The following is a 14,609-nucleotide window of genomic DNA, read 5'->3' as shown; positions in this document are numbered from 1 at the left end:
ACACATTTAAAAAAAATCAAATGTTATAACTTTACTTTCCTGTTTTTTTAAAATTAAAGTACTATAACTACCATATGAAACTGTACAAATGCAACGAAACACAGCTCACTGATCACGTTTATTAAGAATGTGAAACAAAATTAAAATGCTATAATTAAGTGAAATTGATTGTGTGATGCTATTCTCTGAACTGCTATTTCTCAGACCTGTAAAACTGGCTTAGGTATTATTGTAACATCTATCAAGGATTAAAGGTCTGACTACAAAGAAAAAGCTTTCTGAAATTAACTCTGGGAACAGAACACCAACTAATGTCATCAGAGGTTTTCTTCTGTTTATTTAACGGTCAGCATAAGTAATTGGATCCATTTCATCACATCTAAACTTGCTCTTTGTGTGACAGATAAAAATGAACATATTATCTCTGGATACTTTACTTCCACTTTCAATTAAAATAAATGAAAACACAGTTTAAGAAGTTAATGCAAAAGACATTTTACTTTTTGAAGGACATAATAAATCTACTGGGAATTCAGAATGATATGATTTTAGTGTGAAACTTTTGGAACTATTATAGTATATTATATAAACTGTAACAGCTATGAACAGGGTATAACCAAATACAATATTTATTTGATTTTTGTTTTCATTTGCTTTTTGATTAGATGCCCCAAAGCAGCTCACATTTAAAAATTGCAAGATTCAATTTTTAAAAGAAATATATATTCAGACTTAAACACTTTGAAGTCCTATTGCTTTCGGGAAAGAATTAAACACATGCTTAACTCACCCATTAAATTAACAGGGTTAATCTATGGCTGGATCTGGTCCTTTCAAAGGAACAGAATAATTTGCAATATCCAATAATAATTTTCTTTGACTATAAAACAGTCAATACCCACGTTTTATTAAAATTTAACACTTGCCCGATGGGACAAAATATATGGCCAATTTGAACTAAAACATCAGTTTTTCTATCCACGCTACCTGATTTATAAACCCAACCTTTCCAACAGGTGGGAGAAGTTGGTTTTATAGATCTAGCATAGCATTATGTATTCTCTGTGGATGTTTGGCACTGAGCTCTTTTACTGAAGCTGATGTGGTATGGCGAGCAGCCCATTCCTGAAAGGGGGGTAGATCCACAGCCACCAAAAAGAAATTTAAAACGTTTTACAAATAAATAAAAAGAAAATGTCCCCACTGACTGCAGTGAGGCTGCACCACCCAAAAAGGTGGCGCAGCAATGCAGCATCAGAAGGGGCATTCCCCAGGCAAAAGGGGTTAGGAAACTGCCTAAAGGCAGCTCCGCCCCAGGAATGCCCCCCCCCCCCACAGCTGCAGGCTTTTCCTTCTGGGAATGCCCTGCCAGTGTGGCTGTGCTGGCGGCAGGGGCTGGTGCAGCTCCGTGGCTCCTAGATGACGCTGTGTTTGCCAGGACAGTGTAAATGCCCCTTATCCTGGGTAAAAGGGGCACTTATGCTGGTGTGGGGTCACGTCAGCTCCTACAGAGCTTCCCCCCCTTAGGACTGCATGCATAATGATTATTTCCATATATTGTTCTAAAATCTGTCACAAATAATTATTGCTCCTAAATTCTTTTTATAAATTGTCAAATAAACTGTAAATTACTATATTAGCATTTTTGCTTTGGAAGTTTGCAACTTTATAGAAGTGAGCTTCACAATATATATTTCACAATTTGATATACTTGGAACTATATAGATTTATCTGTCAGGTTATTGGCTTTTTTCTACTCCTGTTTCCCATTTAGACAGAAATCACGATGGCTTTTTTAGAAAGGCAACGTAAGATGTTTCTGCATGAGGTATTAATATACCTTTCAAGGACCTTAACATATTAAAGAAAACACAACAACAACAAGGTCAAAACAAGAAGAAAAGAGAAATTTGAAGATCTGCCCTGGCACAGCTTTAAAACCAACCTCCTGACCTGGGGCTCTGTCTTTCCAATGAAATTAAAAGGATTCACTTCTGAGTAAATTATTTAAGAGTGGAGTTTAAGCATTTGGAAAAGTCAATTATTTGTACTGAAGTGTGTTCATAAGTATATTAAGGTTTGCTTCTAAAAACATACCCATTTAACAAGGGCAGCAGGGCAGCATAAACTTAAACAGAAATAATAAATGAAAACCATGAAGGTAAAGTTGGCAAAATAAACCAAATAGGTGTAATATAATGAAGGAAAAATAAAGCCAAAGTAAAACTTTTGGAATATCAGTGAAGAAACATGAACCAGTTCAAAACTCAGTAATTAAGCGTGTAAGGATTGGCTCTTTGGCTTTCTACAGCTTTTGAATTCTTTTCTATGAAAGCCACAGAACTATCTCTACTTATGTATTTTACAGCATCTATAGCCCACCTTTTGCCCTCATAAGGGCTGGCAAGGCAGCTAATGAATTAAAAAATACAAAATAAAAATCACATAAAATCTTTAAAACCATTAAAACCAACAAAAACATATAATTAAAACCAGAGGTAAAATACATACAGAAACATAAAAACATCAATTAAAACATTGCATAGGATGGAAGGATCTCTAGTTCTACAGAACTAATATTGATAGTGCAACAGACTTACAGCCCATTCCTGAAAGAAGAGGCCGACAAAGGCCTCCGCCAGTGCAGGGGCCCACAATGCGGGTGCCCGGAAGGTGCACGCCAGCGTGAGTGGCCCCAGCACCGGCATGCAGGCCCAGATGCCAGTCCCTGTCCACCGCCGTGGCAGCGCTGGGCCTGCTGCCGCCACTGCCGGCCACTGGCACAGGCTGCGGCAGCGAGCCGGGAGGCGTTCTGGCGCCCTAGGAGACATTCCCAGGGTGTTCCGGCACTGGCCGGGGGGCCAGTTTCGGCTCGGGAACGTCCCTTTTTGTTTTTGTCAAGATATGCCAGGTTTTTGCTTTTTGATACACTTTTTGCTGGCGTATCTCCTATGCATGGAGTTTTGGTACCAAAACCTCTGTAAGAGGCAACACCGCTGGGTTGCCTCCTAAGCCCGGCGCAGGCATTCCTCTCAGGAATTCACTGTGAATCATTTCTTGAGAATTAGATTAAACATATTGCATTAATAGTTACATCAGAATTAGATTAAACATATAGCATTGTTACATCAGCACAGAAGAGTTACATCAGCACAGAAGAGAAAGACAGCCGAACAAGGAAGGGGGAGTCTGCTATTGCACTGCAAATGGGAGAATATCTACAGCTGAAAAATGGGGTACCTTCCCTTTGTGACATTTGAATATTAACCCAGGAAGTGAAAATGTTTAAACTCTGCTAACACTGTTTGGTTCTTCAGCTTGCTTTCACACTACAAAAAGTCAAATGGATAATCAGAAGAATTAAGGGCACTGGAGAATATCATCCTTGTATTATAATCATAAAGTTGTATACAAAGGTGCCTTTCCAATCTTATCCCATAGTCTGGATCTTTTCTCCCATTTAGTCAGAAAAAATTAAAGTCCTTCATCGAAATATTATAACTGAACATACCTGCATAACAAACTCCCGGCGACGAGGCATACCTCTTTCTGAAAGAAGAAGATATTCTGGCTCCTTCTCCCTTTTGGCTTGCTGAATCTGAGCCAGACGGCTAATGGGGTTCATGCCTTGGCCATATTCTGGTCCAGTCTAAAGCAAATTAAAAATTAAAGCCTGGTTGTTTTTTCTGGCACCTATCATAAAGTATGTTGCAAAATTTATTGTTTTAATGATTTTTCTGTCATACACATCATTAATTTTTATATACATTGGTTAACTCCTGAAGAGATTTCCATAGATGTCTTCACATGGAAATATACAACAGAAGGAGTCAAATTATTTATTTTACTTGTGGACTACCCTTTCAACTATATCCATTCAGAATGGAATAACCTCTTACCTGTTAGGAACTTCCATGAACAAGGTCAGTAACAACCCACTCTACAACTTCACACCTATGCAAGAGAATCTTATGGGGAGGGGAACCTTGCTGTTAAAAGCTTTAGGGTGGACTGACTTAGTTCCTTAAGGCAAAATAGCAAGATAAACAGTGCCTTCCATCTCCTAATGACAGAGATGGATGATCAGGATTATCACATAAGGATCTCTGTGTCTAGTGAGGGGGGAAAAGCAAGGCAAGTGTAAATTTCAGACTCCCACATACACTTCTTAGTGAGCAACTATCGTATTACAACAATATTTCCCACAAGTGTGGTATAATGTGAACCCAGAAAATAACACAACGGCAAAGAAGATACAGAGCGTGCAAGAGAAAGGCGCAAGCAGGATCAAAAAGCAGCTTAGGCACAGAAGACATGTGTGTGGCTGCACAGAAACCACAAAGAATCTAAGCAGATCTGGTAAGAGGCCTTGATTATAAAAGTGGAGAAGAAACAAAATTGATGTACTTGTTATTCACCCTCCCTAACTTCACCCAGCAGTTCCAGTTCAAGATACAGCCTTTGGGCAAAACATCCCTTGCATATTACCTGCTCGGGGGTGATCAGAATTGGGCTCCTTGGCTCTCCAATGGCACCATTTCATATCTCCTTACCTGCCAGCATTACGGTAAGTGCAGGAATACTGGCAAGAACAGGCATTAAAATCATGGCCTGAAACATCTTTTCTTCTGCCCTCTCTTTTATTCTTTTTTCTTCTACCTCTCTTTTATTTTGTAACATATAGCCTGATGAAGAATTCATAAAGGTATGGATACTGCTTTGTTTCTGGATTTGACTTTGGACCAGAACAGCTGCAAATTACTTTTGTCTCCCTTTAAGGCATCAGGGTCTGGAATGCCTCAGAGTCCAAACCATCTTATATTAACAACAAATCTGCTATATATCCTCAACTGCACATCATGTAGAACAACCAAGTGTGTTTTCCAATCAATTTCCTATGTCAGCTTTCCACATTCAAGAGATCGTCACCTGTATCCTTCAGAATAAGTAGAGTTCTAAAACATTTTCAGTCCTCTTAAGTTTCTGAATGATAAAAATGGCTTTGAACAGAGAATTTTCTTTTCAAAATGTTTAATCCACATAAATCCTCACAATAATTCAGTGAGGTTGGCAAATTTTACTGCACCATTTGGGTAGATGGGAAAGGAGAAAGGTCAGAGAGATTAGTTTCCCTAACATTATACAATGAGACAAGATTGAAAGACAGATTGACCTCCCTCCTGCCATCGTATATAAAACAACCCCATGACAAATTATGTGTAAGAAAAATGCTTACTTGGAGTAGATAGCTATCAAAATTGATACTGTGGAAGTGTGCACTGGGAGTAACTTATGCAGGAAGACTAAGGCACAATTTATCGGATATCTCATGTGTTTGGTTCATGTGCCACAATAGAAAGGAATAATTTATAAGTGAAGTATAAATGAACCTTGCATACAGAAGACATAGGAACTGATTTGCAAACCAAACAAGCAAAGTTGTTAAACTTAAGCATGTTACTCATTCAAAATTTATTATACTTAGTTATAGACCATAACATTATTAAATATTAAACAATAAAGGAAACACTACACTAAAAGAGAATCACAAATACAATTAGATATACAATTCAAAACAAAACTTAAGTTAAATTTAAGCTAAAGCTGATTACTTTGCCAGTGTATGAACCATAGGATTTAGATAAGGTATACATAAATATAAAGAATAGCAACTCTTCATAGATAAGGTCTCAGTCTGTATCGTCAAAATAATCCCTGTATTTATATGCTACATTTATCAGAATTTACATCCAACACAAGACACATTTCAGGAGAGTTGCAGTGCCATCCTAAGCAATTATACCCTTCTAAGCCCACTGACTTCACACTATTAGAATGGTAGTGTTACTCTTGTCAACTTCTATGGGACTAAACTGGCTTACATCCAAGGACTCCAGGCATAACTGTTTTTTGCTGACTCTGAAGGAACCTGCTTTGCATTGTACTGCTGCAAGTGACTTAACAAGGTGCAAGGAAACATCACTCATGGTCAAATAGCTCTGACTGCTTTACTACATAATTATTATTAGCCCCCTCCCCAGCCAACTCCAATAAAATAAGATGTGGGAGGGGAGGGACACTTACAAAGCACACTGCAGAGATGAGAGGCTAAAGAGATTGCTTTTATGATGCTAAGCCTTAAGTGGTAATGTTTCACAAATTATATAGGGGGTGGCATATGGCTGACTTCCACAACACCTGAGTTTGATCAGATTTAGTGCAGATAAGTCCAACTCTGCCCCTTCCCCCATCCACCCTTTCAGAAGGAATTTCAGATGAATACACAAATCAGGACCAGCCCCTCTACAATGAAGCTCATGAATCCTAGAAGCAGCAATAAATCCACTGCCACCAGGAATAAACACTCAATTTAAGAAACTTGAGCTCATAGGAATTTAGAAGGCTCAGGGGAAAAAAGCTTCATTTAGAGCACTAGAAAGCACACTAATATCCTGTAAGGGGTGGGGGAGACCATGGTGGGTGGGTTACGAGTCAACAAGCATTTATGGACATGATAATTAAAAGGCAACTTGGACATGGCACTCCAACAGGTTCTTGAAAATCAGAGTGAAACCAGACAACTTCTAAGTAGCAGTTAATCAACATAGTAAACAAAACAATCAAAAATCCTGAAATGCGCACACATTTGAACAAGTCTTTGGGTTCACTGCAAGGAGCAATTACTGATCTTTTTTTAAAAAAAAACACACCCACACACACAACACCAGGAATTAACATCTGTAGACCCACTAATTTCAAGCACTAAGGTCTTGACTTTCAAGACCATGTATAGTAACAATAAATGTTTCTGGATAAAGCCAGAATGTTTGACAAATATCAACATACCTAAAAGCGTGTGTGGCTCTTGATCACTCTGAGCTCCTAGGTTTGTGTCCTCCCAACAGAGAGGCGCTACCCATCTCTTCAGCTTCCTGAGTAAGAATACAGTGAACTACTGGGCTGGAATTAGTAAATGAAGGATGGGTTTGCAGTTCCCAGATCCAGTGATACTCTTCCACTACCATACAACAGCAACAACCTGGTGACCTACAGGCCTTTTCCCCAATCCTTCACACCACAAGAAGAGCAATCTGGCAGTGTAGCACATACTGGCTACAAATCGTACATTTAAACACTATGCCAGATTGCAATCCTATTATACCCCAATGAAAAGGTTTAAGTCACAGAGGCACAAGCAGTGATGCATTCTACTGCAGATGAAGCACAATCATATATTTGGCAATACATGGCAAACAATCTTCCCTGCTTATCCTCTAGACTAATCAATATGTCAATTGGAAGGGTGTTAGAGGGAAGCCTGTGTGTCTGTCAGAGTAGAGCAACAAGAAAAGTAGAAGGTATATATAGCTGGAGATATCTGGGATCTGGAGGATCTCAAGTTTTCTACTATGGATACAGGGAATTGGAGCTGCCAGAATTTGATGTTGCCAAAATTAGATGGCAAGCCCAGATCACCACTGAATAGAATAATAGAAAATCAAATCAAATCTTTAATAATACAGTCAATGACCAGCAAATACACATACAGCACACAGTAACCTGTGCCTATTTTCATATTAAAGGTCTAAAAGACAGGGTTAAAAATGCAAGACATCATAGGCTTAACGATGACCCCTTTATATAATTAATTGAACCGCTTATTCTTTTCCTAGCTGGCTATGGCAGATTTTAATAGTTGCAGTGCAGAATCTAGGGTCTGGATAGAAACCTGAGGTTTTTCATCTTTTAATAACAGCTTGGCCAGGGTAAATCTGGCCAAGGAAATTTTTAACCAGTGGGAAAATAAATCTTATGCGAACTTTCTGATAATATGGGTATGTAATCAGGACATGTTCTGTGGTTTCAACATCCCCTGACCTGCAGGGACAGAACCTTTCCGCTATGGGAACCTTCTTGTATCTTCCTTCCAAAACTGCTGATGGAAGGACCTGGCATCTGGCAAGAGTACAGGCTTTCCTATGCTTAATAATTTCCAGATGAGTTAGGTAGGCTGCAGGGGAGACAATATATTTAGATTTTTTCAGATGACAAAAAGGACGGTGATCTCCCAAGATCTGTCTGGCATTCGGTGTCATGTACCCTTTGTTTCAGAAAGCGTATTGCCTGGTCTTTGCCCTGTTTCAAAAGAGATAGCGGAAAGAAGCACAGCCCCACCATTTTGTCAAAGACCTCCTTAAGCCACAGGGACTGAAAACTGCCCTGCAGAATCAATGGCATCAAGCCTTGGGGGTTTAAATGTAATTTAAGCCACAGAATGATGGAAGCAAAGCAGACTCTTGATTCTACCCTCACCATTCCTGTCTCCAGTCGCATGACTGCATTAGGCACGCAACGGAGCAAGTGTAAGACTGCTCTCAGGAATTTTGATTGAACTCGCTCAAGTGGAGCAAAGCACGATGAAGGTGGTCCTAACACGGTCCCAAACAGCATTTGGGCCAACGTTTTGGTCTGGTATAGTTTGAAAGCAGCTGGAATATAGTGCCCTCCTTCAGCTCTTAAGAATTTAATTATTTCGAAGGCAGATTTTTGTCCTCTGCTAGATATTCACTATGGGCATCCGTTGAACCAGAGGCGTGTAAGACTACTCCAAGATATTTAAACTTGGCCACTTGTTCTATTTGATGACCATTTGAACTCCACGCTCTCACTTTCAGATGTCTACCAAAGGCCATGGTTTTGGTCTTTGCATAGTTAATCTCTAGCTGTTCATCAGAGCTGTATTGAACTAGCCTCCACATGGCTCTTCTAAGGCCCACTGGGGTTCTAGATAGTAAAACCGCATCATCAGCATACAACAGAACAGACAAGTTGCAATCAGCTAGCTTGGGAGGATGGAATTCAGGATCCCTTAGACTGCTGATCATGTTGTTAATATAAAAAGAAACAGCTTTGGCGCAAAATACAGCCTTGTTTAACGCCTTTGAAGGTACTGATTGCCTTTGAGAGATGCCCTTGCCTGCTGCATCTGACCCTTAAAGCAGTATCATCGTATAGCACGCGAATTAAATGTAGGAGCCTGCGGTCAATGGTAGAACTCTCCCACTTCTCCCAGAGTTTAATCCTTGAAATGGAATCAAAGGCTGCCTTTAAATCAGTAAGGGCGGCATACAGGGAAACTGGGCCGTTAGAAGAATATTTTTCGGCTAGGTGCTGGAGGATTAGACAATGATCTATGGTAGACCTGCCTTCTCTAAACCCAGCTGGCTCTTCAGCTATTTATGGCCTTGTATTCTAGCCAGGCTGATAGTTTATCATAAAGATGCTTTGCATACAGTTTGCTGATGACGCTGAGCAGACTGGTAGGCCTATAGCTTGTAGGGTTGTCTCTCCTTCCCTTCTTAATAAACGGCACCACTATAGCCATGCCCCAGTCCCTTAGTATATGTCCAGTTCTATCAATATACATGAAGAGTGATGCCAAAAAAGGGCCCCACCAATCTTTGTTTTTTAGTAATTCGGGTGGAATGGAGTCTATTCCAGGGGCTTTGCTTCTTTTTGGCTGGTCAGTTAGGGATTCAGCTTATTGTCCCCACTCCATCTTCTCTTCTCCAGATTAAATATTCCCAACTCCCTCAGCCTTTCCTCATAGGGCTTGATCTCCAGGCCCCTGATCATCCTCGTCGCTCTCCTCTGTACCCGCTCCATTCTGTCCACCTCCTTTCTGAAGTGAGGCCTCCAGAACTCCACACAGTCTGATACAGCCTGACCAATACAGTGTACAGCGGGACTATGCAATCTGGATGTTTTGCCTCTGTTGAAACCCTCCAAGATGGCACTAGCCTTTTTTGCCACAACATCACACTGACTGCTCATATTTAGCTTACATTCCACCTGCACCCCAGGATCTTGTTCACACACACGGCTACTCAGACGTGTATCCCCCATCCAGCCTGCATGCTTCTGTTTTGTTACCCAGATGCTACAGAATTTATGCTCATTTGAAGGACTAGTGCAATAACTACAGGTTATTCTCTTTGATTTAAAGGTTATTCTCTTTGACAAACAATAAAAACAGATTCCCCTGAAGATGCCCCTTGGGTGAAACGCATAGGGAATATATATTCTGAGTAATAAAAAATCTTTTAACCTATTTTGCACCATTGGCCTTGGCGTTTTTTTCATCTCCTGTTACTGGTGCAGGCCTTTTATTTCTCTTTGCTCTCAGTTTCGTTACCCAGATGTAGAACTCCGCACTTATTCTTGTTGAATTGCATGTTGTTCGTATCTGCCCATTTTCCCAGTGTGTTCAGATCCCCTTGGAGTCAAGATCTGGATACCTACAATGCAGTGGAGGAAGGGCATAACTTGCAACTGAGCAGCAGCGGACAAGAAAAGTAGCGGAGCTCTTCCCATGCAGACCTGTTTTTCCTCCGCAGCTACCTTCCCTGGCCGATTTTCACTACAAAACAAAGTTATCCAAACCCCAACTGTGATAAAGTGGCTAGGGAACAGGTTCCAGGTGAAAATCAGCAGGTAGGAGGAAAGTTCAGCACCCTCTTCCACCTGCCACTTTGCTACAAACCGGCACCCTCCACTGGCCCTTCCCCTGCCACTGCGGCAGCTGTTTGGAAGTGACCAGGGTTTCCTTCTCAGCTGGCTTCCGGTTTGGCCCTCAGAATTAGCCCTTCAAGTGCCATTTTCATGGCCAGACTGGTACAGCAGTGAGGACAATGGCTTGGCTGCAGCTAGTTTAGCTTTTGCTGGGATCCAAAAAAGTATTGCTCAGTTTTGTCTATAAAGTTTATGAGCCCATAACAATGTAACTGGATACAGCTGGATTTCTTTGTCTCGGTGCTAAACCTTTGAAAAAAAGATGACAAAAATAGAACAAACAAAACTGCTCATCAGATGGGAGCCGTAAAAGCAGCAAAAACAAACAATGCAGAGACTTCATGGGAGGATTACTGCCATTTTTTTAGAACATTCTGGTGACACAGACTCTCCTGGGAGAGAACAGACCTAGCAACATCAGGGGACTCTATATTCTGGATCTATAACAAACACCTAACCAGACAACCACTTATCTTCCTTATGACTAGATCTCTTATGCATCTAATTTTAAAATAAACTTAAGATCAGACGCAATTATTTTTAAAATTGCCTTGGCATTTCTCATATGGGCTAATTCCAAAAGGTTCCTTGCTGGCAGGTGCTGCAGAAGTAAATGTATGGGTTGACACTAATCTCAGAAAGCCTGCCATGACAGAGAATGAAGGCAGCAACATTTTTTCTTTCATTTGATAAAGGGTCTGTCAGACTCTGTCATCATTAACCTTCCTAAGGCAGGATGCAAACTATTAAAACTCCCTTACATAGTTCAAAGAAAGAGAGATTGCCTGGTAGCTCTCAATTTAATCCGCAAGAAAGCAGAACAAAGAAAAGAAAAGGTAGCACCACTCTAGGGTCATAAAAGGAAAGTGAAAAACATTGAGTGGTTCCAGTGATTTCCTGGAAGTGGCACACAGATCCTTGCTGTTCATCTCAGAGCCAGGGCTCCAGGTCCGATAATCAGGTCCCAACAGGACATGAGGTGGTAGGTCTAAGGGACCAAGGATAGTTACTAGAAGCTGAGATGTTGCTCCAACTGAGGCCAGAGTTCAATTAAGGACCACTGCATGATCATCTATGAGATATATGAAGAGAGGCTAAAGGACACTGGCTTCCAGCCTTGCACTATGGTACTGCTGGAGAGCCCCATGACACGTTTTCTGCCTTCTCAGCTGGTGTTTCACTGGATACTGAGAGGTACTGCGTTAATGATACTTCATAGTTTCTAAATTATTTTCAATTATCTTCCAAGTATGCAATATCTGTGTACATAATATCTGAAAGGTGTCAGGTAAGATGCTAATTTGGGCAAATTCAGCAAATACAAATAAATTACTTCTGAGCTTTGGCACTGCCTTCCTTTACAGACTCGTTAATGCAGACATCCCAGCATGGGGCTCAAGCCCCTTGCTGGTTTCCTTACCTGTCCTCTTGTGTGTGTGTGTGTGTGTGTTAAGTGCCGTCAAGTCGCTTCTGACTCATGGCGACCCTATGAATGAAAGTCCTCCAAAATGTCCTATCTTTGACAGCCTTGCTCAGATCTTGCAAATTGAAGGCTGTGGCTTCCTTTATTGAGTCAATCCATCTCTTGTTGGGTCTTCCTCTTTTCCTGCTGCCCTCAACTTTTCCTATCATGACGGTCTTTTCCAGTGACTCTTGTCGTCTCATGACGTGACCAAAATACGACAGCCTCAGTTTAGTCATTTTAGCTTCTAGGGTCAGTTCAGGCTTGATTTGATCTATAACCCACTGATTTGTTTTTTTGGCAGTCCACGGAATCCGCAACACTTTCCTCCAACACCACATTTCAAAGGAATCTATTTTCTTCCTATCAGCTTTCTTCATTGTCCAGCTTTCACACCCATACATAGTAATAGGGAATATGATGGCATGAATTAATCTAGTCTTGGTGGCCAGAGTCACATCCTTACACTTCAAAATCTTTTCTAGCTCCTTCATGGCTGCCCTTCCCAGTCTCAATCTCCTTCTAATTTCTTGGCTGCAGTCTCCCTTTTGGTTGATGGTGGAGCCAAGGAATAAAAGTCTTGAACAATTTCAATTTCCTCATTGTCAACCTTAAAGTTGTGTAATTCTCCTGTAGTCATTACTTTTGTTTTCTTGATGTCCTCTTGTACTGAGGAAAATGCTATGCACACTGCTAGCACTAGACACTATCAGTTTCCAGGAATTCAGGAACTAAATGTGAAAATTACAACCAAGGATTTCAAGTTGACAGTATAGAGACAAATACTGGAATAAATGTCAATGGTCAAATCTTTCCTGACGGCAGAGGCATAGTATTGTGGAAAAAGTGATCTGTCATCCCAAACGAAGTAACAGTTGCAGTCATCCCTGCTTGTGTTAAGTTACATTAAAATAAAACTGCTAGTACTCAAATAATTGTGTTGCAAAACAAGAATTGAACAAAAGGAGATTTCTGTTTGCAGTGCTATTCATCTACATCAGGGTCTTTCACACATATTCAGATCCTTACCTTTAATATAGTTCTGGGACGTTTTTTAAAGTGAAGTTTTGGCTTTTCAACCACAGGAAGAGGGGAAAGTTTCCGAAGTTCTTGCAGGACAGCTATTGCAGCACGCTTCTTTGAGAGTTTCTTGCTGTTTCCTTCACCTTCTGCTGAAAACTCTCCTACTGATACTCGAGTGACAAAGCTCTTCATATGTGGTGGCCCACTTTCCCTTATTACCTATTTCACAGGAAAGCACAAGAAAATCAAATAGTTATAGAATTCATTATAAAACTTTTTACCTAAATCAGCATTTGTTACAGTTTTGAGGAGCATGATTAGCATTAATGGGAAGATTAATTATGAGCTTTTGTAAATGAGTCTTGATAATGAATATAATTGTTTCAGAGCATAAAATTTAACATGTTAATTTCCATTCCAATTTAGCAATCTGTTTCTTACACTATAATCTTTTTTTCAAAGTATTTTTAAACCAGACCCTAACCATACTCACTTGGTAAGTCCCTGTGATGTCTACTGGATTTACTTCTTAATAAGTGTTCTCAAGTTTGAAGCTTGCTACATACCTTTAGAATTTCAATGGAATTCAGGCATGCCTAAAATTCTCTAGATTACGCCCACGTGGAATCAATTGATTAGAATACATTAATAATGTAAATTTCCTTTCACCTTAGGATCATTAAATAAGGTAAAAGAAATGTCTTCTGTTTTACTGAAAGGATAAATTATATATGTTCCTAAATGCCTCAGAGGAGAATGCAAAATATCCTGGAAATCTTACAATATACTGCTGACATTAAAAGGGGGGGTTCATATTAATTTTCAGGGTTTTTTTAACTGATAAAGACTCATGCTTGCAACAAACCAAAGCACACACACAAGATTGACCAGTAAACATTAAGTATTTAATGGTTCATCAGTATAAACGGAGCCTTGATTATTTACCGTGAAGGCTCCTTCTGTTCTGAGGCGACGGGCATCTTGAAGCTGTGGGTGTTTACCAATGCTCTCCGGGGAGGCAGGACCAAATCTTATTTGCTGTCTCCTCTAGGCGGGAAACAGCTCTCAACTCTCACTTTCAGACTTGACAAGCCCAAAGTAGAAAACTCCAGTAAAAGGTAAAGAGGAAAAAACTTCCAACAGTATGATTAGTATACATAGAAATAGAGTAAGATCAGGACAAGAAACAGATTCTGAAAACTAAACTACCATAACTATTTAACTTTTCCCAAGGAAAATAAGGTACCTGAAGGTAAACCTATGGGAAGTACTGAAGGCAAAACCTATGGGAAGTACTGCACCTGCAACCGTGCTGTGTGTGCGGGAATATATAGATAGTGAGTGTGTGTCCCAGAAATTTTGTTGTCTGACCGGGTGGGCAAGATGCCCATCGCCTCAGAACAGAAGGAGCCTTCATGGTAAGTAATCAAGGCTCCATTCTCTTCTGAGGCTAGGGCATCTTGAAGCTGTGGGACGTGCAAGAGCTTCAACCCGGGTGGGAAAGGAAGACAATTTACTCCACTATATGTTGCAAAACCCTGCGGCCAAAGGC

At 40.3% G+C, this 14,609-nt stretch overlaps 1 protein-coding gene across 2 annotated transcripts in view; it reads right to left on the bottom strand.

Annotated features, from left to right (window-relative positions):
• The window catches only part of STAU2 (staufen double-stranded RNA binding protein 2), a 171,079-nt gene that overhangs the window by 111,472 nt on the left and 44,998 nt on the right, over positions 1–14,609 (bottom strand). For both annotated transcript variants that reach the window (XM_056854148.1, XM_056854147.1), the window contains exons 7-8: positions 13,064–13,276; positions 3,512–3,649 (exon numbers count right to left, since the gene is read on the bottom strand). In XM_056854148.1, coding sequence (XP_056710126.1) covers positions 3,512–3,649; positions 13,064–13,276 — 351 coding nt within the window. The remainder of the gene's footprint in view (positions 1–3,511; positions 3,650–13,063; positions 13,277–14,609) is intronic.

Source organism: Euleptes europaea, chromosome 8, assembly GCF_029931775.1.
Source record: "Euleptes europaea isolate rEulEur1 chromosome 8, rEulEur1.hap1, whole genome shotgun sequence".
NCBI classification, from domain to species: domain Eukaryota; kingdom Metazoa; phylum Chordata; class Lepidosauria; order Squamata; family Sphaerodactylidae; genus Euleptes; species Euleptes europaea.
This window is presented reverse-complemented; position numbering and strand designations above follow the sequence as displayed.